We start from the raw sequence: 25,555 nt of genomic DNA, 5'->3' as shown, positions 1-25,555 counted from the left end.
ATCATGAGGATTCATCTATATATCTATAATCATACAAAAAATATGGTACAACAATGTGGCATATCAAGCAGATTGTTTTTTGTTAATCTTAACCCTAATCAGGCTGGGCTTTTTTGGCTATGCTATATCTGGGGGCGGATTCCGCCCCCCCTTCAGATCTCGCCTATGGAACGCGTGATCGCGCCGAAAATCAGCACACGCGACGCCCGCGACGTATACTATCAAAATGTATGGTTGCTTTCTCCGAAAGATATTTCTTATATCTTATATTAATTAATTATTGTAATTTATGCATAAAATCAGTTTTGGGCTCTAAATCACTTATTAATGCTCTAATTAAGCAAATTTCTTTTTTAAAATGTTTCTTGTATCATTCTCCTGAGACATAGGATAAAAAAAAATCTGTATCGAAATTAATTTCTTATGTATTTGATTGTTTTTTGAATTTCTTAAGTATTTCTTTGTTTTTCGACCTTTTGTTTTTGTTTGTTTTTTGGCCAAAATTTGTCACAAACATTTTTCAAAGCTTTATTATGCTAAAATAAATTAATTTCGTCCATTCTACGTCAAGATGTGAATTTGTATGTGAATTAATTGAAAAAACACAATTTGCATTGGATTTGTACACAAAATCATGTTTTGGAGCAATTTTGGGGTTGACAAATTTTTTTCGAACGGGCATCGTGTCAAAACGGTACGCGCGGGCGCAACAATTTGTGTCTCAAAAGTTGCGCGATACTTGAAAGAAAAAAGTCATGAAACATCGCGGCGGGAGCTTATCGCGCTGCGAAGATATTGCGCGAAACGTCGAGGGGGGGCGGATTCCGCCCCCCCCCCCCCCCCCCCCCCCCCCCCCCCCCCCCCAGCCTGATTAGGGTTAAGGAAAGCCTTTCTTGGTGTTGTCAAAGATGCTGAGGAGTTGGGCCTGGATGGTGTGGGAGTCTGAGGCCTGGCCTGGTTTTTTGCTAATCTTAAGGAAAGCCTTTCAGCAAGTGAAATCGACAATGTTACTATTAAATGAAAAACACAGCTTAGATCAATTGACACTAAGATATGGCTGAAAAGATGTAGTTTAAAGAAATAGAGAATTGGATAAAGATATATGGAAAGAGAAGGACAAACAAGTGAAAATGAGGAGGGATAAGAAAGAAATGAATAGGGATAGGATGGATACGGTGGTAGAAAGGTAGCGCAGGCAGGAGGAGTCATATTGAGAGATACTGAGCAACAAAGAGGAACATATAGAGGGAGATGCAAGAGGAGGAGGAGGAGGAAGAGGAAGAGGAAGAGGAGGAGGAGGAGGAGGAGGAGGAGGAGGAGGAGGAGGAGGTGGTGGAGGAGGAGGAGGAGGACTTACCCTGTGAGAGACTTCTGACAAAGTTCTAGCTGCTCCAGGAGGTGAGGCAGGAGCTGTCCCATGGTCTCGTCTCCCACGCAGCACTGCACCACGTTGGTGTTCTCGTGGGCACGCACCATGATCTTCACCCACGACTTGTCGATGTTGCTGAAACGCTTTGCTTCCTGTGGATTTCAATGAAATGTTTCATAGCAAGTATAATATTGAGTGCCCTTCTACTTTATCCCTGACCACTCTATTTGTTCTTCTCTCTTTCACCTGAATTACTGCAGTTTCACATTTTCATAAAGATATGGCTTGCTATCATATACTGTAGAGTTGCTAAATTTGACCACCCTGTTCCCAACTACCTCCATTTTTTGCAATCTTTGGTATCACCATGATACCACTGTCATGTACAAGTTGAAAAAAAAAATATGAAAAGGAATGTGACATTGGTTCTATATGTAAGCATCATTTTCAGTTATCCCAACATTAGTGAACACAGATATCGCATGTATTGGGAGGCTATTTCAGTTTCTCATTCACAATTTGCATTCACTACTACAAGGTAGATTGATGCCACATTCAAATTTGAAAATAAAAACACAGAAACAAATAAAGACGCCTTCTTGACCAACAAGAAAGACTGCAAGGATTCGAAAGTCCTGTTTGTCCCAAATTGGCCATGGGCTACTCTGGCAAAACCAACTGACCTTGGGCAGCTGCTTGGCGATGTCACCACCCACAAAGACGGCCTCCAGGTAGACCCACAGGTTCTGGACCTGCATCCACTGCTCAATGATCTCACTGGTGTTGGAGAGGTTCTGCACCCACTGCTGGATGTTCTTCTTGAAGGGAGCATTGTATCTATGATTTTGTGAGAGGACATTGCAAAGTGCATTGAGTCATCAAAGGAAATCTTCACTCACTTCTAGTACTATAATGTAATTCTATGTGAATGAATGCTGCAACTGCTCTGTAGGGTCTTTGGTAGTAAGTCACAACAGCAAAATGTGTGACAAAAGATAGTGAAATTACTTTTGGTGGTTCATAGATACTCCCAATTGCTATTTGTCAAAAGTTGTGAGATTATTTAGTGCAGTTTCAATCTATTTCTATTAGTGGTATTTGAAGAATACAAATACCTACTTAAATTACGTCAAATAGGTTAAGAGGTGTCCATTTGACAGTCTGATCAGCCAATATCAATGGTCAGGTTTCACTATATGTGTTGCTTCATTATGAAAGCTTGCCCATGTTGATATTCCCAACAGTCAAACATATACTTCTCACCGAATCAAATAAAACTATTCAGCAAATGGACTCATTCAAACACAGGATATGTGTATCACTATACATCATATTGATAATGGCATGAAGTTCCACAACATATCACTGAGCTATTGCAAGCACAAGTGATTAAATCCCTCATACTGCTCACTTATTTTGTAGTTGTTACACCCATTTCAAAGCCCAACAGAGCCTAAATTTTAAAAGAAATGTTGCAAACAGTGAAATCCCATGTGCATTGCACCATTTGCCACCAGGGCACAGGCCATGAGCTTGCATTTTGTCTTTGATTCTGATGGAAAATGTGAGAGGAAGCATGAATATGTAACACATACTTCCCGCTGTGTTAAAGCTGTGCAAAAGGTGTTATCTGTACGAATTAAAGTTATCCTGTTTATAACCTTTTCTTTTCTTGCATGCATAGGAGCATATGCACTATATGTTATGCACTATATAACCATCATTAATTATCATTATAAAAACTACAGATCTATTTTTTCTTTAAACAACATGAGGTGATATTTTGAAGTTACATTGAATCCATCTCTCACTGATAACTTCCACAATGCTCTCCGGGCCAAATAAAAACCCATCAGCGAAACCTGCCCCACCACCACCACCACCCACCTGTTACTCATGAGTGATCCCAGCACCATCAAGCTGTCCTCCATGAGTCCGATGATCTCCGTGGTGTTGTCCCCACGCAGCAGCAGCTCGCCACGGTTCTTGAAGTTGCCAAAGGTGAGGTCCCGTGCGCTCCACTCCGCGATGGTGACCTTCAGCTTGGCCTCAATGTCCTTCTCCTTCACAGCCGAGATGCAGATATCCTGAAGTTCGAAAATAAAATCAAATTTCTCAAATGATTAAAAAGCAATCTGTACGTTGTACTAAGCAAACGCAAAAAATGAATCAAACATTTTAACAGATCAGGTCACCCCCTGACAGTTTACTTAAGTCCATTCATACAACAAAATTGGGTTGAATTACACATTTCCAGTGACAGTACATCAATATGCTGTACAGCAAAAGGGAGTAGAGATATGAGGAAATAGTTTTGGATACAGAAATAAGAAAAACGATAGAAATAAACAAGGTTTGCAGTAAGTGAGCTGATTCATTAAATACTGAATCAGAAAAGCAACAAAAGCACTGTAATCTTCCATTTCTACTTATTTAATAACTCCCCCAATGCCAAAAAATCGAGTCCAAAAACAAACTGCTCTATGGATTACTCTAGATGGAGAAAAACCAATACCTCAGGAGCTGCTTAATAGAAGTCAGTCTATTACTTGTATCACACAAGGACATACACTGACAGCCCTGATTTAAACTACATACTTGTCAATCCTAGCTTTCTCTCTCTCTAAAAGAAAATGAGAAAGTCACTTCATCAAATAAAATGGTTTTTAAAAAAGACAACCAAGGAATTCCTTTCCTTACCTCAATATCTTCTTTGTTCTCAAGCAGAGGTGCCTCCATGATGTTTCGCAGACAGAAGGACTCGCTCTCCACCTCAAAGACGTGGCCAGTGGTGTCGGCCATGCGCTGCCAGTGGCGAGGCTTCATGGCCTTGTTGGTCATCAGCTCTAGGAGGGGACACGTCTCGTTGAAGTCGTCGATGGTCTTCTTGAGGGCATTGAAGGCCGGCCACTCCTTCAGTGCACGCGGCAGCTTGCGGCATCTTTTGGTAGGTTGTTGTTTGTGACAGTGTTGAGTTTTTCATATCTTCTTCAATGGGTTTCCTTTTGTTTTGTTTTGTTTTTTGTTTTTCATGGCAAACAACTTTTCATAGTTTCCATATTTCTTGTTGTGTTTTTTTTTTATAACCTCTTCTGTGGCAATAGACACACCATAGCTTCAATATATTTCTTCTTTTTTTTCTTATCCCCTCTCTTACTACTATAAAGCTCATCACATTGCAGAGTGTCAGTTGGGATAACATGTCAAAGATTTGTACGTCTTTATGATGCAAATAAAATCACAAAAGTAATACTGTTATCGACTATTTACTTGTGATTTGTGTGATTTTCCTTTCAACATTTCGACATATATGAAAAAAAGAAAAATTTGCTTATGGTTTAACTTAGCATCTTACAGATATTTCTTTTATTGCAATTTTTAAAATTTGATGACAACAAAACAAACAATCTGCCCGTTTGGCTCAGAGATCATTGTGATGTTTAGTTTTCTTGATGTAAACATGAATGTTGTTGTAAACTGATAGCATTGCATTCAACGCATAGCTTTGCGACAGAAAACATCCATGCACATATCTCTTTTCACTCTAAAAAACATGCAACTTTTACTGGACAAGGTTCAAAAGACTCACTGACAATTTTCACAATGTTAATTAGCATTAGTCACGATTTGTTAAAAAACCAAACCAAGCAAGTCAACAATTACACTGAGTTAAATCTTTATCACATCCACTCATGTTTGATGTTTGTTTGTAAAATCATGCAACAAGTTATGAACGGATTTAGATTTCAGGATGAGTTGATAATGTTACAAGGAACAGATTCATTTATTTTGGTAGTGATCCAGATCTCTGCCTGAATCCAGGAATTTTGTTGAATTCTTTAAAGCATTCTTTATCACTGGAAAATAGGGCCATCTTCAGCATTATACCTGATCTTAACTCTACAATGAATAGCTAGATTACTGAGTATCATGCACCATCATTCTTTTGTATACCATATCATGATGATGACCAGCAATTCATTTTTTTCTTACACAATGGGAATGCATGACTATAATATCGGGTGGAAATGAGCTGCTTGGTGGAGGTCTGTGCTCTCTGTGTGCTTTTCTATAATTTCCATAATTTGTTTGTTGTTGTTTTTTGTCCCTGATGGAGACTTTGTGGGGGATATAATAATTCATGAAATATGCAGTTGAATGATTGTGTTCCTGCAATATATACTTGACTTGGTGGATATGAGTGAAAATAATACATGCCATCTACTGTTGAGTATGAGCAGTGATATGCTTGATGCCATTGTCTAATTCAGAAGGAAAGTGGTTGATTATGTTCCAGAGGTACCATATGCATGAAAAAATTCTGAGCTTTCTTTATATTAAGCATTCTTGATCATACAAGCTGGCAAGTTGATACAAACTTTGATTTGTTTTTCTCATTACCATTGCCAATTTTTAATTTTATTGATTATGATGATGATATGATAAAAAATAATAGAAATGCTTGCAATAATCACCATCAATATTGTTATTATCAAAATAATGATGGCAATGATAATGACAAAAATAAATCATCTGTTGGACTTTTTTAATTACATGCAGATTGCTGGGCATCACTTACACAACACCCTGCATCACTCCCATTGAATACCCAAGCAAAAATATTGAATAGTTTGACTGCAAGGTAATGAATTCTAAGAATATATCAATTCAACTTAAGTACCAGCCAGCCAGCCAGCCAGCCAAAGACTGTAAGTTTCTACTGTTCATTGTTTGGATTTCTATCATGAAAATCAATGACCTTGATCAACAATGACAGGATTCGCATCAGTAATGCATCGTATCATGAGTGTATGTGTGTATAGTGTGTGGATGTGGTATAGGTAAGTACTGCAGCAGTGGAAATTTTCGGACAAGCAATTTTTCACGCTCAGTCAAGTAAGATGAGATTTGTGTGCTTTTTAATTCCGCAAAATCAGAACAGAAAATAGGGTTACGTATAAGCAAACAAATTTGCGAGCTTCCATTTTTGCACCGCTTTCTTGATGGACGAGATGCGTGAAAATTTCCACTTTTCCAGTAGCAGGGTCGGGATATGGACAAGTTGCATGGCGTGGTAAGTAATATACATGTTCAGATTATTGCATGTCAGCGTGTCAGGAGGGTTAGACATTGTTGGCTCTCATTCAAACAACAACCTTTTTTAAAATTTAGTGCAACAGGTCAACCACGTGCATGAGGGTAGTGGGAGGTTAGAGGATAGTAGGCACATTATTAAAAAAAAATGAAGGTTGTAGCAGCTCCCGCAACATGTCAACATGGCATATAGGTAGCAGATATTTCATGATTTCCTTGGGAAGATGCCTTTGAAGGTGCTATCGAAGGTATATTCTGATGTAATAGTTTCCCAAAGTGGGCGAATCTTGTATCACACAATGGATACACTATTGAGAACATGGCAGATAAAGAGAGACATGAGCAGAGATGGCTTAGGGGTGTGAAAGTAAGAGAGAGAGAGATGGAGAGGGATAGAGAGTGAGAGATGGATAGCGACAGAGAGACAGACAGACAGACAGACAGACAGAGTGAAAGGAAGGCAGGCAAGCAGGTGGAACAGACTTATCAAGAGATGTGTATCAGATGGACATGTACACAGGAGTACACAGACATATAGATATATCGATATACAGATATATCAATTCATAGATATATAGATATGTAGATAATAAATGAATAGAGAATAAACAGGAATACAAAGCAACAGAATGTCAGCCTCAGATGGAAAAAGGATCAGAAAAGTTTATCATGATGGCAATTCCTCAGAAGTACTTAAAAGTGCATATTCCCTTTCAAAAACACCTGCTCCCTATATTTTCTGTTGAACACCTTGGGCTACTTCAACCTCCCATGTGCACAATAAAAAAAAAGGAAATAAAAAGAAGTAAGATGAGATGGTAGCAGCAATAACACCAACCTTTATTAGAAGAAAAAACAACAACAATAAAGAAAACATGAAAAAAATATCAACAAGCAATTATAAACTCACATTCTGGGTTAATGCATGCCATCTATAACTTCCTTATCACATATTTGTTGCCAATTTGTGGATATCTTACATACATCCGATCCAAACGTTTGACTCAAGGTAAATTCAGATGGAGGCCGCATCAGTTGTCTTGAACTTCTACGCCTCTTTCCTGTCACAAATTATGTTGTCTTTTTCTTTGTGAATACTTATCATTTCACCTTCTGTATACATTAACATATCAATAAAGATCAACAAAAGGTTACCACTTGGATGTCATACAAATTTTGTACTTGTTACAGCCTCATGCAACCAGATATTGAATTGGTTTGCAGGGCTCACACTACCATAAATGTGGCACTTGTGATACCCACACTGCATTTCAACAAAATAAGGTTATGAGGTCCCAAAATCAAATCGTGTGATTAGTTTCCACAGATGTAATTTTTTCCTCTTCAAATTGGCCTTCATGATTTCCCACAACCAGTTGCCTATCAGCAATTTCAGAATAAACTTTGCAGGAAGTCTTCAATAGGCACCTTCATGAAATAAATATCTGAGATGAAATGACATGGACATTCAAAGGAATTATATACAGGATATATATCAACCAATGTCACCATGAGGTATGTAAATGCTTATGGTAAGGAACGCAATGGCATAGTGACTCATGGATTTCAGAATTGTAGCAACATAAGCAACTCTCTTTGATGTTTATTATTCTTTCTTTCAAAAATGATATCAAAATAATTTTGTGCTGAAAAAAGTACAAGATCTGTATTTTTTTACTGTTAGCTAACCTTTGTTATCTTGTTAGCAATTAGTGAGCACATACACTTGAGTTATGATTCAGTCCAAATCAAAGGTATTAGATTTTCAGATTTCAGATTTATTAGATTTTGCCTGTTTAGTGTTGTTGTGCATTGGCCTGGTATAGTGAGTTATCTTTCAAGTAATGAACTTCTTCTACACTATTCATCAGTATTGTCACACACAAACACAAAAATCTACATTGCATTTTCTTGTTAAATGAAAGCAAATGTACAGAACAAAAAACAGTATTGCTATAAAGTGTCAATATAAAAACAAATCAGATCATAAAACACTCTTTCACACTCACACAGTACAACATACAGCCTAACACCAAAAGACAAACATTTGTAAACGTGAGTACGATGTCTATAATGCACAAAAATCTTCCAACCTCAAGAAATATTGCAAACTTTTTTATCACATCCTACACAATAAAATCAGACATCATGCTTTCAGACACACAGTGTACTACAGCATGCAAAAAATCAAACCTCAAGGCAAGCTTGCACACACAGAAAATGCACGCCTCTCATGCAAGGAGCTAGAGTGAACGCATAAAAGAACTGACCTGTTCTGGAAGTCGATGAGTTCATTGTTGATCTTTTCGATGTCCACGTCCAGCCAGAGGATGTCGTAGTAGCCGTTGACACGGTCGATGACGTCGTTGTAGAGGCCGTACAGCTTCTGGAGGAGGTTCAGCTCCTTGCGGATCTGGAGCAGCTCCGGGTACTCTGTGACAGAGAGACCAAAGAGCTCTTCCCCGCCGCTGTAGGTGATGTACTTGCGGTAGAGATTGTCAAAGTGGTTCTGGTAGATGAGAAGCCGGTCGCTGGCCTCCTTAGGGGGCAGGCCCGTCACCATGGACCATTCTGTGGGTGGAGGATCGGTGACAATGGATTTATTGGCATATTTGGCTTCCATAGCTGACCATCTCTTCAACGGTGGAAAACAAATGCAGACTTTAGGCTGGGCTTGGATTGGTTCATTTCCATTTGAACATTCCTTTTAGCCATCATAACATCTTAATTTTCATATGCTATACAGCATATGCTATTTTTTTCATATCACCACATGGGCTTTCATGCATGATAAAAGTATAGAGTGGACACTCACCTCCCTGTATGAAGTGTAGAAGTCATCACAGTCAACGATGAACGTCTGGACGTTGTCGACCAGCTCGCCGCGGAAGTTGGGCTGAATGGAGAGGAGGTGATGGGCGGTTTCTGTGGCCTGTGTTGCTAATTTGGCCCAGCTGTAGCGTAAAGTGTCCACACCGCTCTGCATCTTCCTTAGCGACCAGCAGCTCGTACTTGTTCAGTAGATTGTATGATTCCTGGAAGAGAGAAAAAAAAATCAAAACTGTTTTAATTCTCTGTCACTTTCACAAAGCTCCTGTAAGTCCACAACAATGTCTAATCATCTCTTACACACTGATTTCTTATTGGAGAGGAATACTTACGAAGATGAAAAATAAAAAGACCCAAGAGAATTTGGAACCTCAATTCCAATGAATAAATTCACTCTGAACAAAATGCACCAATTGTATCAAATGTCACCTCCCGCACATTACCTCAATGGGACCAATGGCCATGTCGATGCGGATCTCGTTCTCCCGGACGTCCTTGAGGGCCTTCATGGCCAGGCGGATGTCATCCAGGTCCTTGATCGGGCGGTTGAGCTTCTTGGTGATGTCGTCAATGAACTCGATGATCTCTTCCATCATGGTGCGGTACTTCTCATTGCAAGCCTTGCCAAATGCCACGCACCAAGCCTTCGTCTCCGTGGTCAATGACAGCTTCAGGTTTTCTGAGTAAGGGTAGCAATGAAGTGGTACACAAAAATCCATTAGGATCGATGTGACTTTATAACTATCCACTAACAAATGACCAGGATCACTGTTTGTGAGATCATGATCAAGCAGTATTATAGAAGTGAAAAAAAAAATGACAGAAAAAGCCAGGAATTGAACCCGACACCTACTACTATAAATAACTGCAATTATTGCATATTCATCAGCGCGATTAAGTACCTCATAAATGAGAGAGCTTGGACACGTTCATGGATACTGTAAAATCAGAAACATTTGCGGCACGAAACTTTCACAAATTGGAACCAATGGTCTTTTTCACATATTGTCACTAGCATTCAATGTATTGCGTAGGAAGAAAGAAACTCTCACATGCATTTTACTTTTGCAAATCTTTACTCCTCACAAAAATCATGACAGTTTCATGCATGCAAAAATTTTTGGCTCTACAGTATGCCCTTACCCGTGTAGAGTGCGATGGCACCAACGTTGTAGAACTCTGGTTCACCCATAATCGCCCCCTCAAGTCTCGGTAGTGAACGATGGTGGTTTGGAAGTCTCCCAGCTTGGGCTGGCTGTCCAGGAACTCCTGCACCGTCTCATCTCGCTCCTTCTGCCAGATTGGGTGGTAGCGCTCAAAGCGCTCCAGTGCAGTGGTCACTTCCTGTAGGGGGGGGGGGGCAAAGGAGAGTCCCATTTTTATACCATTGTTGTTGTTTGTCATCATTAAGGACAGACAGAGAAAAGTTCAACCCCTTCTGTGCTCAAGCACTGAATTTACCCACTTTTCCATCATACTTTTGAAATCTATCCAAACTTGATATTATCTAATAAAATTCAAATAGATAATTAAATAAAACGAACTTGAGCTAGTGGCACAGTTATCAAACCTACTCATGCATATTAATTTGCCTTGCTCAAACAGAAGGCAATGGTGACACACTATGGACTAGGGTGATCACATAATCTCTACTCATTGACATTAAGTTTCCAGACATCCATGTGCTAATTGGCAACCAATGCACAGTAAGGATTAAAAGGAGCTCACACTGATATCTAGAGAACACAAACAGACAGCTTTTTGCGAATTTAAAAGTAACTGGGGAAACAATACATCTTCATAAAGAGACGAATGCCATGAGAAAAGTCAGCTTACCTTCTTGGTGGACATGACACAGGTGGAGAGGAGGGACACCAGCTTGGCAATTTCCTTGTTTTCACTAACGCTCTTGAAATAGTTCTTTGTCTGCACCTGGGGTACCAAGGTGCTGGCGATGACATCATCCATGCGTCCTACGTTAAGACAAAACAATCAAATTGAAAATGAGGCCTGTTTTCTTTTCAGACATTTTTGCAAGCTTAGTCAATTACCTGCACGGGCAATGACATTCATAAAGGTGTAAGAAGAAAATGCGTTGCTGGCATTTAAAAATTCCCATTAACACCACATTCCATCAAACTTTGTTGATTCATTAGCAAAAGAAAAGTGAAGTTGAAGATGAAGATGGACAAAACAGAGAGCACACACATGTGTCTGTCATTCAACATCACTCAAGAGAACAAACATGATGAGCAAGGTGGAACATCATATTGAAATATTTCCCATCAAAAACTCGCATTCTGAACAATCCTTATCCCTGATACTTGCCTCCCTTCTTGGTAGATGTGATGTCACTGCGAGAGCTCTCTGAAGCTGCCATGCTGGAGACGCTGCTGCGTCGGGCCGAGTCGGCCAGAGCGTTGGCACGCATGTCTGCTTCCTGCTTCGCCTACGATGGTGAAAAAATATGAAACGAATTAGCCAAACAAATACTTGTATTACGGGCATATCACTTTAATCAATCAACAGGCAAATAACTGAATACCGTGTGAGCTGTTATTTCATGCGAGGGTTTAATTTTTTGCTAATTTTGGGAATCACTACATACATAACAGCACTAATTAAACAGCACACGAGAATATTGCCATACACTAGGGTAATAATGCACTTACTATAGTCTCGGTGTCAAATCGCAAAATGTCTGTGACCTCATTCACAGCTTATGCAGTAACGTTTCTTGTCAAGAATTGTCATGCAAAGGATGCATCACATCAAGCATTGGTTTACATCAGCAACTAACTGATGCTATCAAACTACATAGAATTAACATATCATAGAATCAAAGAATGTTAAAATCTAACAATGTTAAAATCTATGTAGTTAAAGCCAAAGGACTGTGCAATCTATAAAACGGCAAATACAATTCTGATGCTATTAGCGAACCATAAATGAAATATAGATATCATTGGGAAGGTTTTGCGTATATGAAAAAGTTTTATTCCAACATTAACCCTCTCAATTCAATAGGGAGCATGTTTGTACAATACGTAAATGCCATATATTTGTGGATGGTGGTCCTAATATGGTTAAAGACCTGGTAGCCTGGGACACCATGGACTAGGAAGGCCAGAAAAATGCCCATGATTAATTGCATACAACTGTGTGTCCAGTTTTTTCACGCATCTCTTTGTAATTGAACACACAGCCAACAAATCTCAACTGGAGTCAACCATTACCAATGAGCGCACACTTTGATGCACATATTTGTTGACTGGCGCTATTCATGCTTTTTGAATATACCCTTGTGGGCACCTAATGAATTGGGCCACCTATGAGACCCCATACTACCAGGTCTTTCAGGCACGCAAGTGATAATAAAACATGGGGAGACCAAACGCACCTTTGACTTCCGCTCCTTGCTCCACTGGGCCACACCCTTGGCCACGCCCAAGACCAGCTGTGCAGCCTTGTTGAGCGTCTGCTGGACCTCATCCAGGGCAGGCTGCATGGTGATGTTGGGGATGGCCAGGGTAACAGCACACCGGAAGAACGGGCTCTCCTTTCGCTTGCTGTCTCCTTGATCAGCTTCATGATTAAAAAACAAGAGAGATATAAATGTCATTTGGACTTTTCTTTTGATTGGTCCGCTCAGAGTTTTTTGGCACCCTGCTTCATTTGCATCAATCACATAAATTATGCAGTTAACTCTGCTTAGGCATTGATTTTACCATAATCTCCATTCACATAGCTGTACTCTGCTGACAGTAAAATAGTTCTATTCACATTGATTGCACGTTAAGGTTCTTTGTTGGTGTTGCTCTGATGTTTCATTCGTGTTTTTTTCCTTCTGTCTTTGATAGTTTTTCTATCCTTATGGGTATCTATTCACACTTTAAAATGTTTCTCACAATTACAGCACATAAAGCTAAGTATATGTATGTATGCATGTACAATGTTTTTTTTTTAAACAAATGTGTATGTATGTATGTATGTATGTATGTACATATGTGTGCAAGGAAGTATGTATGTATGTGAATTGTTTCCATAGGTCAATATGCTCACAGGAAAACTGACCTGTGAGGTAGCTGAGGGAGGAGCCAGAGGTGACCCTTTTGCGGATGGCGTCCAGGGTGTAGCGGGTGACCTTGAGCAGGGCATCCAGGTTGCGGTGGTTGAAATGGGCCAGCAGCTCCTGGGCCGACTCATCCAGGTGCTCGCGCTTCTCGCGGCGCTTCTTGGCCGCGGTCATCGCCGCTGCGGACTGGGCCCTCGAGGCGATGCTGCGGCTGCGGGCGCTGACGCGAGAGGGTGTGGGACTTGATCGCCTCTTCTCTCCATCTTTGAAAAGTGTAAACAATAAATAAGAAAGAAAATGAAGCATTAACTTCCTGGCTCAATTGAAGTAAGATCAACAAATGAGCTATCCACATTGAATGATATTGTACTTAAAATAGGGGTAGACACATTGAAGTTTATGGCAGCATCCAGCTTTACATTTTTGTTTTTATGTAGAAGGTATGCATCTCTTTCATTAATTATCTTCTAGAACACCAGTACAGTAATCAATCCTGAACTTTCATAAGTGTTCTGCAATTAAATGTGTAAAAGGATCTTTTTTTTAAATGCAAGGATACTAGAATCTCGATATTTCATTGCACAAAGGCACCCTTGTCCTAGTGGTAGCATTACTTCAATATAATACAGGCACTGCATCACTTTCCCAAATCTTTTTTTTTTCCTTGTTTAAGATATTTCCATACTAGAAACTCTGTCCTAAGATGTGACTTGCGATCACGGTGTATCACAATTGCTCTCTTACTCTCTTCCTCCGTCTCCTTCTCCCTCTCCTCGTCGTCCTCCTCGTCGTCTTCCTCCTCCTCCTCACACTCCACCAGCAGCATGTTGATGAGTTCGTTGGCCGCCTCCTCCACCTGAATGCTCTTCACCTGGAGTGTCACCATGCCCTTGTTGCACAGCTCCTGAAAGCATTAAGAGAAAGGCAGCAAAGCAAATCATTAAATGCCTTCCTACAACATGCTACTCCTACAGTCAAACATCAAAGGGAACACCAATACCGTGATCTATTCAATTTGTGTAGGGAAATCAGTACCTCAAGAGCGAATATCTGCCTATTACGACATCTTTAGTAGTTATTTATGATAACAGACTCACTGAACATGCACAGATTTAACTCTCCTGAATTTGTTCATCTGACTACATTGCTCTCGTGAAATAAACCTCTACTATCCACCTCAAGCTGCACAGCTGCTGTGCATGAATTTCAATTGCACAATACAATTGAATACCTGAAAATTCAAACGACCCAAGTCAAAATTTAGTTATCTTCTTAAGAGACCCTTTACAAAGTCATGAAAAAACAAATGATCAGTAAAATGATTGTTTCACATGTAAATATGAATAAATAACATTCTACTAACTGTAAAAACTAAAAAACATCATAAAATCATTTAATAATTTACATTTTTCTAAATTTTCTGTAATGGACTTGGGTCGTTTTTATATTCAGACATTCAATTGTTCTCTTGCCCATGAAAAAAAATAACAAAATAAAATAAAATATAAATGAACAAATGAACAAGCACACAAAAATAAATTCACCTACAGAAAACAACAAACTGCACTCTTCAAGCCTCAAAAAAATGTGGGAAAAAGAACACACAAGTTTCCTCTTATTCAACCTTACCTGCGTCCTCTTAATGAAGTGGTCAGTAGTCCAGGGTTCTTCCTCCGGGAGCTCACACAGCTGGGTCTCGCTCATCTCCCTAAGGACAGCGTTGATGCGGAACTGGCACAGGTCGTTGGCCCTGTCCATCAACAGCTCGAGGTCAGCTGTTCATGAGATGAGGGAGAGATAGAGCAAATCCTTATCTTGAGTGATCTAGAGAACACTTCTTATACTAGTATATGTTACATGTAATCAAATACATCAGAGAGGTGTATATGCTTTCATGGCACTCTGAAGAAGAAAACAAATACTATACAAAATGTATTGCACTTTCCTCTTGTCAAATACAAACTAAATATTGATTGGTAAACAGGCCTTTGGATTCATTCATCTATTTGGCACTGTAAAAGAAAGTAAACACACAAAAAAAGGAAGAGTACATACCCAGGGCTGCATAGACATCATCCACGTAACCGTCGATGCTCATACTGGTCCAGGTGAGGGTGGTGAGACCAGGGTCGATCACTTGGTTCAGTTTGTCCAGATGAGTTTCCATCAGGGGTTCGAAGGCCGTCTGGATCTTGCTGCGCACTCGCTTGTTTTCCTCCAGCAGAAGCTAAAGGGCAAGTAGAACACACATGCTTAGTTCTCTCCTTCCCCTTGATCCTGAGTAAAAGTTCTTGGTCCACTACTAAAGCTGACATTTGATAATGCTAACATTCAGCCAAGCAATAGTAATGCATACAAACAATATTCAAGGTGCATACTGTGCAGTATATAATGTACTGCTTTTTCTATCTAGTGACAAGAGACCCGTGGGTCTAGCGCTCACCTGAGTATCGCAAGTTCACCTTTCACGCAGTCACTAATCTAAATTATTCACAGCTCTACCAAAATTTGACGAGGCATTCTCAAGTGGAAGATGAAAATGTACAATAAGGGCCCAATTTTTTCAAGATTCCTTTTTGGGGGAATTTGGGCCCCCTGGGGCCCTCTGGGTGGGGCATGGTGCCCAGTTTGATAAATTGAGATCCTGACCACCTAGGGATGCTACCTGCCAAGTTTGACAAAAATCCATCATGAGGTTTTCAGGAAGAAGATGAAAATGTACAATTCAGGCCCCCATTTGGACCCTTCCAACCACCCCCCTCCCCCTACCCCCAAGAGGGGCACCCCTGGATCTCCTATGAACAAACTTGAAACTACAGTCATTAATGTACTCACTCATAGTATTATCTCAGCTCTATAACTTCTGATTCTAGAGAAGATTTTTAAAGATTCCTTCATTTGGGGGGTTTGGGCCCCCTGGGGGCCCCCTGGGCGGGGCATGGTGCCCATTTTTACAAATTGAGATCCTAACCCCCTAGGAATGCTACCTGCCAAGTTTGGTGAAAATGGGTCATGGGGTTCTCAAGAAGAAGATAAAAATGTACAATTTAGGCCCCATTAGGACCCCTCCTCACCCCCCCCCCCCCTGGGTCCCAAGGGGGGCACCCCTGATTCTGCCATGAACAAACTTGAAACTACAGTCATCAATGTGCTAACTCATAGTATTAACCTAGCTCTATCACTTCTGGTTCTAGAGAAGAAGGTTTTTTGCAGATTCCTTAATTTTGGGGGGTTTGGGCCCCCTGGGGGCCCCCTGGGTGGGTCATGGTGCCCATTTTAACAAATGGAGTTCCTAACTCCCTAGGGATGCTACCTGCCAAGTTTGGTGAAAATGGGTCATGGAGTTCTCAAGAAGAAGATGAAAATGTACAATTTAGGCCCCATTAGAACCCTTCCCCACCCCCCTCCCCTGGGTCCCAAGGGGGGCACCCCTGATTCTGCCATGAACAAACTTGAAACTACAGTCATCAATGTACTAACTCATAGTATTAACTTCGCTCTATCACTTCTGGTTCTAGAGAAGAAGATTTTTACAGATTCCTTAATTTTGGGGGGTTTGGGCCCCCCTGGGGGCCCCCTGGGTGGGGCATGGTGCCCATTTTAACAAATTGAGTTCCTAACCCCCTAGGGATGCTACCTGCCAAGTTTGATGAAAATCGGTCATGGGGTTTTCAAGAAGAAGATGAAAATGTAAAAAGTTTACGCACGACGCACGACGGACGACGCACGACGGACGACGGACGACGCACGACGGACGACGCACGACGCACGACGCACGACGGACGCCGGACGAAGGGCGATCGCAATAGCTCACTTGAGCCTTTGGCTCAGGTGAGCTAAAAATAGAGTGGACACTTTCTTCCCAGACAAATTATCTCCTTAAAGCCATAATGTTGTCATTATGTCTGCTCCAGCAAGAGCTGTCTTTGTTAAAAAAGATTAATATCTCAAAATGTACATGACTGAAGAATTACTGGGGAAGAATGTGGATAAGAAGAAGTACATTTAAAAATATATCTTGGTGTTAAATCTGTTTGCAGGTGTTAAAACGAATCTGTGTGGTGTACAGACATATGCTTTAGGAAAACCCCCTTTAACACAAGAAAATAGAAATGATGCTAAGATCACATTTGATTGCATTACAAGCATGCAGCAAATATACAAAACAGTTACATCTTGCTACATGTGGACATGGGCTCTGACTGATCTGTATACTGAAAGCTGTATATTCAAAGTAGCTCCTTCTCCAGGAAGAAGTAGAAAGATTCCAAACTGTAAAATTGGACCTACCTGGAGCTTGTTGTAGTGTTCCTTGAAGAGTGCCTGCTTCTGACGGATGGCCCGGGCCCCCAGAGGGATGTCCAGGCCCAGCCGGTAGATGCACTCCGTCTCACGGATCAGGGTCAGGATCTGGGGGTCAAAGTTCACGTAGAGCTCCTGGGTCTCCGGGTGGCGGACCAGGAGGGAGGCGTGAAGGCCTGATTTGATGGCTTCAACCTGATTTGTGAAAATGGAGAGAGAAAAAAGAAAAAGAGAAAGAAAGAACAGATTTGAATAGCCATCATATTCACATGATGCTACAAGTATATCTCCATTACTATATAAGGCAATTTCCACTAGGGCTGCATTTGACTGACATTGTATAGTGTGTGATAAATGTGTACCATAAGAGAAGATACTTGGAACAGTAAAGCTAAAAGACATCACACTTCTAATTCTCAGATGATATGTCACAAGCTAAGAAGTTATACATTATTTGGTAAATATTTTGACGAAATTGTTTCTTTATGAAGAGACAAAACTATATTGAATCTACCATATTTGGTGTGCACCAGTAACCTCATCCTTTCAAATTTCACTGCAGTTTGCAGACTTTAAGAAATATCCCCACCTTAATAAACCTGTCTGAACAATTAGAGTATGGGTAGAAATTGTATTGATCAAACTCTGTGTACATTTGCTGGTGCTACTATGTACCTGTACTGCATCACATGGACTGAAAATATTGGAAGGATAATCAAATCTCAACTCAATATCTTTTTGAATGACATCTTGGCAGTTTTTATTTTCTGAGCTTTCTGTCTGCATCTTTTAAAAACTGAAAACACACACACACACATGATGCTCACCTGACGAACCCAGGCGCGGTAGTACAGCACCTCGAATTCCATCAGAACCTTGGCCAGTTTGTTGTAGTTCTTGATGATGCGCCTCGCCTCGTTTCCGTTCAACAGGTGAGGGCGCTGCTGGAAGGCGTCCATCGGCTCCTGGATGCGGCGGAACATGTTCCGGGCCCACGTGATCTTGCCCGCCATTGGGGGCAGGTCCCGCCCGATGGGGGGATCATTCTTGTTGCGCTGGTAGTTCTTGGACGTGTTCTCGATCTCGCGGCCAAAGCGAGACAGGACCTGAGCATACTTCTCTTGGATTCCCAGATTGGGTACGTCAAGCCTGTCAGGAACAACATCATGAAAACTTTAATGAACTGATTCAAAACTAGTTCGGAAATTGTTTTACTCCAGTTGCTGTTTGTTTTTTCTTCCTATATTTTTTTTTTTTTCAGGGGGTAAGGGAGGCTGAAGGCAAGAAGCAGATAAATATCCAACCAAAATAGTGAAAGCATTTCAAAGCAAACCTGAATAAGGTTGACGTGACAAGACATGGGCAACCAAGAAATATATTTTAAATCTTGTAAGTTGTCAATCACATCTATAGTGACAAATTTATAACACACAGGAGCTTAGAAATTTACTACCAGCTTCCTGAAATTTGAAGCGACAGTCTGAAATGGTGGGATCCTCACCTCTCAAACTTGCGGATGGTCTGCAAGGCTCTGGGAACATTGTAGATCTTGTCCAGCATGTTGTCCATGAAAGTCTTTATTTGAACCTTGACGGAAGAAAGGCAAATAGGGCAATGTTGATAAGGTGTCCACTTTCACACTCACACCATAGACCAAGCACTTTATGCATACCAAATCACCCAGACTACTGCCTGGAATATGCAATGCACATATTTTTCATGATATTCTTGTTTCTGGATTTTGTTTTTTTATTTTTTTACCTTGACAAGCAGGACTCTGTTATGAAAAGAAGAGCAAACTGCTATGTCTGAAAATCTCACTAAGAGAGTGTAATATCTATCTGAATATCTTTACTAGTGCATTTTATTGGAGGGCAATGAGGATGATAGTGTATTTTCTTCAAACCCTTGGCCATAACATGCTATCTTACACAAAAAGCTGTCGCAAAGAAAACAAAGACACTCAACAGAAAATGTAATCATAATGTAATTATGGCATCACTATGATTATACAAACCTCCTCTGGAAACATAAAGAGTTAAAAGTAGGTTCTATATACAAAAGCATGTCAAAACAGTAGCAATGTCCCATCATAATCTTTTTTTAAGGCTGCCTTAACCATTTCATTGGGTATTCTGTAGTTTAGCAGTTGATGTCTCTCTTGTATAATGTCGCAAAGTTGTTCTTTTTTTTTCACGGTAGGTAAGACTTTCTTTTACCAAAAGGGAGCTAGTGGAGTTAATAAGGTCAGAGCCACTGTTCACTTGATAATCATTTACCTCCTCTTGATGCTAACATAACTAGCATCTTCAAGCATCAAGCTCACGCCAGATTGGGCACTTACCAGAAGGTCATTGACGGAGCGCTTGAAGTCAGAGTAGTCGGAGTCGAATTCTGCCTTTCTCTGGTCTAGTGGGTCATAGGGTTTCTTCTTCATGGATGTGTAGATGACGGTGAAACGGTTCGCCATGGATTCCATCCCTGTGTGATGGATGAAACAGGAGGCGAGAGTTAATATTACAGCAAGTTTGCCGGAGGATCGCATGTGTTCACACAAACACTGAAATACAATGATCAACAATGCCTGAAGGTGAATTAAAGCACAGAATGGAATGTGTCTAACCACAACTGGACTAGATTCCAGCCAGATTGCTGTGCATTTTCATGTCAAGTAAAAGTTACAGGACTAGGAATACGTCACAGGATGCTGTAAGCATTAATATGATTATTGATTTCACTATGAAGGCGGAAACTCTGCAACCCTTTTTACTCACCTTCAATTCGCGAGTCGGCCAGATGGGAGTAGCGCTCGATGATGTCGAACATGTCAATGATCTTGACCAGGCGGCGCTCAAAGGTGTCAAACTTGCCAAAGATGTACATCTCGGAGAACTCAAACTGGCGCTCGGACGGCATGCTCTCCAGTTTCTGCTTGGTCTTCTGGAAGGACTGCTGGTACTCGTGGTTCAGGGTGATGCAGCTCTTGAGCTTGGGGATCAGCTCGTTGCGCGGTTGCTCCCAGATGGACATGGAGCCGCCGCAGGTGATGTAGGACTTGCAAGACGTGATCATCTGATTGGTCACCTGCAGTCACGATTTCCAAACAGACACTCTAGTTTATTCACAGTTTTGAATGAACATGATTTAATCCTATATGTGCCGATGCACTTAGCTGTAACTCATTATGCTACCTCACTAGGATTTGGGTACTATCTTTACCACTAGAGAAAAAAATATCATTATTCCTGACTCATCTAGTGCACTCCTGTTAAAACAAACACTGTTATAATGAAATTCCAGTTACAAGGAAGTAAAAATTCAGGCTGCAACAATACCCGCGATATGTTTTTTATTGTTTATTTGTTCGGTTTTAACGAAATTTTGATATACTAGTAGCGGAAGAAAAATGCTGTTCCCGAAGAATACTTCGTCATAACGGGAGTCCACTGTATTATTATCCCTGACTCTCTCTCACCTTAACGAAGAGAGAAGTCATCCTCTCTGAGGTGTTGTAGAACCTGGAGATGCTGTGAATCATGCGGATGGAGTTGATCAGCCCAGGGATGGTCTCGACCATGCCAACCTACACGAATGGACAATGCAGAGACCACATGGAGGAAATCAGAGGTCAATGTTTTCATGCATATTCAGTGCTTTACTTGACTGCAAGAAGGAGGGTTACAACATGGTGCATATAGTGTATCACCTGCAAACATCTATAGCTCTTGAAGGGTATGACACAGGTTTCATAGCACAAGAGCAATGCCATAGTGTTGAATAAAGTAATATCTGTCACTATCAGATTGAGATAAATTATTACTGCTGATGACTGCTATCAACACCATCAAAAAAAGAAGCAAAACACACTGCTTTACACATGAGCATTGAATACCAGTTGTTTTCAACATTGGCCTGCTTGTCAAAGGCTGGTTAAACAAAAACAAAAACAAACGTACAAAAAACACCTGCTGATAATGATCAAAATATCATGAAAAATGCTGGTGAAGAGGTTTGAATGGTTGCTATCATATTCTGTCCATCTTTGTATGAAGAAGAAAGACAAAACAGCACAATAAGGTGTGTACACATGCTTACCGGGTCGCTGTTGTACAGAGGATCACAAAACTTCTCCAGTGTGTAGAGGAACTTCACATTGTCTTTGGCCTCGTTGGCTGCATCTGTGATCCGACGGTCTAACTCCATCCATTTCTGCAGGGGCAAAGAACAAAAACAGGAATTGGAAAATATAGAAAGTCAGATTCAGAAGTCAAATTCTCCACAACAAGCCTTTTCTACATCAAGTACGTAATGTTCTCTACCAAACATTCGTTTAATTCTTTCATACTCGATGATGATTTCTATGGAACAAAATTTGAATCATGTTAAGAGATATTTGTTATATTTCAAATTAAAAGATATGCAAGCTCTTAGTAGTACATTTTAATGAATTCAAGTGAATACATGCCAGAGACTAGAAACACTTTCTCAGTTGTGTCAATCATTCTGCCATTTTTCATCAATTTATAATTGAATGCCATACTTGCATATCATAGAATAACTTGGTCTGTTATCTCACAAGAATAGCATCTGAACAATATGCCATACATACTGATGTGATTCAAAGGCCTATACCTCAAGTGATTAGTAAAGGGTAAACCTGACCGCAAAAAATAAATAAATAGATAAAAGATAAATGAATAAAGATTTATAATCTGTTAGATACAGTGGAAGATGAGAAAGGGCCACCTTGAGCTCCTGTGACCACTCACCTTGAGGGTACGAGACTTGGCAGCCTGCAGCACTCCTAGCACTGCCTTGACCTCCGGCCCCTTGATCTGCTCCAAGAGGTAATTGAAGCGTGACATGCGCTTCTTCCAGTGGTCCAGCTCGGCCCGCGGCCCGATGTTGTCCGCCTCCTTGCGCATTTGTTCGCTCTCGGCTAGCACCTGGAAGAGAGTGTACGACAACGGAAAAGTGATAGCATCCTTGACTTGCACTGCAGTCTGAACAAGGGCTGGCTATTTAATCCTGTGTATTCTCACTTTGCAAACACATAAAATCAAACAAAACTTCATTATTACAATTGTGAATAAGTTCCTGACATATTTGATACTACAAATAAGTGATTCAACTTCACTTGGAGAGATGACAAAAGTTACAAATTAAGCTCCTTGTCAATTAGTATGTGTCTCATGTCACTCATATATGACCAGGTCTTTGTAAACATAATGCATCATCATAGAATTTCAGAATAATTCAATATCCTTTGCATGCCTCTATCACATATTTTTGAAGATGCATGTGCCATGTGTGTAAACATAACTTCAATAAATATACTATGATGTGTAGGACATCTTCATGCTAAATGATATTGACAAAAGACTATGTATATTTCTCTGTACTGCTTAGTATAAACAACCCTTATCACTCATATCAAGCCAAAAACTGCAAACCAAATCATCACATTTGATTTCAACTCTTGCCACATTCATGCTCTAATGCATTCCATGAATGATAAAAAAAATCCTGATTGTCATCTGTCAGTGAATGTGAGCCTCACTTGTTCAATCTGTTTGATCCATACGGCCATGATGTCTTCCACTTTCTCCAGGTCATGGGTGCTGTTGGCCACAGCCATGTAGTCGGCCGGCTTGGTCAGGCGGGACACGTCGTACGTCTGGCACTTCTTCAGCTCCATGCGTTCCCCGAGGGAATTCTGCGCCCCACCAAGGATCGACACGAAGGCCTCCAGGCTCAGAAGGAAATCATGGCGGGCCTGACAGAGATTCAAGGCAAAGAAAACTCTAACTATAACAGCTCAATACACTTTATAAACCTAAAGTACTTCCCACCACAAGTTTGCTCCATCATCAATCAAATGAAATGTTGATGAACGCATCAACAATTGACAACCACTGTAACAGCTGATATTTTTGTGAGGATTTCATTTTCGTGAATTTCACAAACCATTTTGGGGCTGCGAATTTAAAACACATGAAAATATCACCACCTAATCTCGAAGGCATTAAATTTGCGGAATGGACAGGCATTAGAGCACTTACAATGACCTCGGTGACAAATGACAAATACAACATCTCGCAAAAATGTCTGTGATCTTCTCATTGGAAAAAATATCTGTACATGAAAATAACAGCTTTTACAGTATGATGTAACCTGTACAAGTACATGTATTTTGTCTGATTCAGAAAATTGTGATAACTATCAGTCGAATGAGCAGTAGTTATTAACACAATCAGAGCATCACAGAAGGTGGGAATCTTCTCCAAGGGAAAGTGTATTTGTGACTTTCTCACTCGACATCAGATTTTCAATGTACTGCCTATCTTTCTTAGATCGTAACACTGCACACACAATATGCGAATGCATGGCTGTACAAACTCTTCAACAAGCTGCTTCCATCAGTTTGAAAGAGTCGTACCTGATGGTTTGCTGCCGAGCCAAGCTGTCCCCATCCGTTTGTGTTGGTGCGCAGAAAGGGAATGATGATCTCTGCCAGGTACTTCTCCACCGCGTTGAGGAGACCGATCCCATTCGTGTCCAGGACTGTGAAAATCAGTTCCTGTGGGCGGGGTCAAAGGGAGTCATATCAAGGTGAACACAGAGGAAATTCAAAACCTACTGCAACACAACATTTACAAAGGACGTCCAACATCTACATCTTGTAGTCACAATTCATATTTCAGTTCTGGTTCACATTTGTAATTGTATCATGCCTTGCCATATCTATCAGACATCAGTTCACCTTGCGTCATGACAGAACTTTTATAAGTGAGCGATTTTTTTTTTAAGCATCTGTCTTTATATACACCCACATATGCTTCGTATATCACCTGATTCTCATTATCAGCAATGTGTTCCCTTCAAAACATTAAAAACTTTGATGATGATCATAATATTTCAATATACTTGACTGTCTCTATCATGAGATATTGCAAAAGAAAATGTTTTGGGCACTATCAGAACAAAATACACTGTACCTGATATTATTTGCCCAGTGGGTGATCTTAGATTGCACATGCACATGCTGGGATAAACTTGCATAATTAGTCAAACATGAGTGCAAGATGTTACTGTAGGCGAGGCAATATATCCCAGTACCAGCCCTCACACGAAGGCCAGGCAATATTGTGAATTTGAACTATGCCACTATGTACATAATATTATCTACCAGCGAGGGGAAAGAACAGGTAGTGTGCAATACTGCAGCCACTTTCTGCAGCGTAGCGAATACCTCATATACAGAAGTGCTATATGTACACCTCTGTGAGTTCTTTTTTCTCAGCACTGAGCTAGAAGGTATCATACGATACTCATAATCGGGGGTGAGAAGTGAGAGGGAGCATACCTTGTGAATGGTTTCTTCCGTTATGGCCTTGCTGGCATTGGCTCTAAGGAAGAACACACAGACCCCGTTGAGTGGGATGTCCTTTCCGTCGGTCACATAGACCCTGGGCTTGTTGCTCTTTGCCTTGGTGCCTTGGGGACCCAGTCTCATTGGCTCGCCTATTCATCAGATATTCATATCAAGTACAGAAACACCACCATGAAGACAAAATTCTAATAAGATTAGCAACTAGTATGTAACTCTTGGTCAGTGTTGCAGCTCACTGAAGCATTCCAACACAATTAGCAATTAATAGTTGAATTATGGAGGCCATTGTTTTTGCAAAACTTTCCAGCGTCAAAAAGTAAATTCATAAACGTGACTTTGGCTCAGAGAGTATACTGTAAAACCAAAAAAAGTTTGCATGCTCTTTAATTTTGCGGATTTCACAAGAGCTAAAATTTGCGAAATTAAAATGTATGCGAAAGTATGCATTGAATGCCACTGGCAATTCACACAAATTTCATGCTGTGCAAAAGGC

The 25,555-nt window shown here is 40.5% G+C and overlaps 1 protein-coding gene across 1 annotated transcript in view; it reads right to left on the bottom strand.

The window, feature by feature from the left end:
- LOC139718331 (dynein axonemal heavy chain 5-like) overlaps window positions 1-25,555 on the bottom strand; it is an 81,965-nt gene that overhangs the window by 41,644 nt on the left and 14,766 nt on the right. The window contains 28 exon segments of the mRNA XM_071629810.1: window positions 1,358-1,521; window positions 2,053-2,206; window positions 3,257-3,456; window positions 4,070-4,310; window positions 8,734-9,034; window positions 9,275-9,437; window positions 9,439-9,498; window positions 9,736-9,971; window positions 10,436-10,501; window positions 10,504-10,636; window positions 11,129-11,265; window positions 11,621-11,741; window positions 12,693-12,877; window positions 13,367-13,630; window positions 14,112-14,271; window positions 14,997-15,142; window positions 15,423-15,594; window positions 17,658-17,864; window positions 18,497-18,818; window positions 19,171-19,256; window positions 20,014-20,150; window positions 20,444-20,753; window positions 21,145-21,252; window positions 21,765-21,878; window positions 22,439-22,615; window positions 23,230-23,445; window positions 24,109-24,249; window positions 25,036-25,193. Of these exon segments, the coding sequence (XP_071485911.1) occupies window positions 1,358-1,521; window positions 2,053-2,206; window positions 3,257-3,456; window positions 4,070-4,310; window positions 8,734-9,034; window positions 9,275-9,437; window positions 9,439-9,498; window positions 9,736-9,971; window positions 10,436-10,501; window positions 10,504-10,636; window positions 11,129-11,265; window positions 11,621-11,741; window positions 12,693-12,877; window positions 13,367-13,630; window positions 14,112-14,271; window positions 14,997-15,142; window positions 15,423-15,594; window positions 17,658-17,864; window positions 18,497-18,818; window positions 19,171-19,256; window positions 20,014-20,150; window positions 20,444-20,753; window positions 21,145-21,252; window positions 21,765-21,878; window positions 22,439-22,615; window positions 23,230-23,445; window positions 24,109-24,249; window positions 25,036-25,193 (4,879 nt within the window).

This window comes from Diadema antillarum, unplaced genomic scaffold (assembly GCF_040938485.1).
Source record: "Diadema antillarum isolate AM-2024a unplaced genomic scaffold, OU_Dant_1.0 scf00000093, whole genome shotgun sequence".
In the NCBI taxonomy this organism is placed as follows: Eukaryota; Metazoa; Echinodermata; class Echinoidea; order Diadematoida; family Diadematidae; genus Diadema; species Diadema antillarum.
This window is presented reverse-complemented; position numbering and strand designations above follow the sequence as displayed.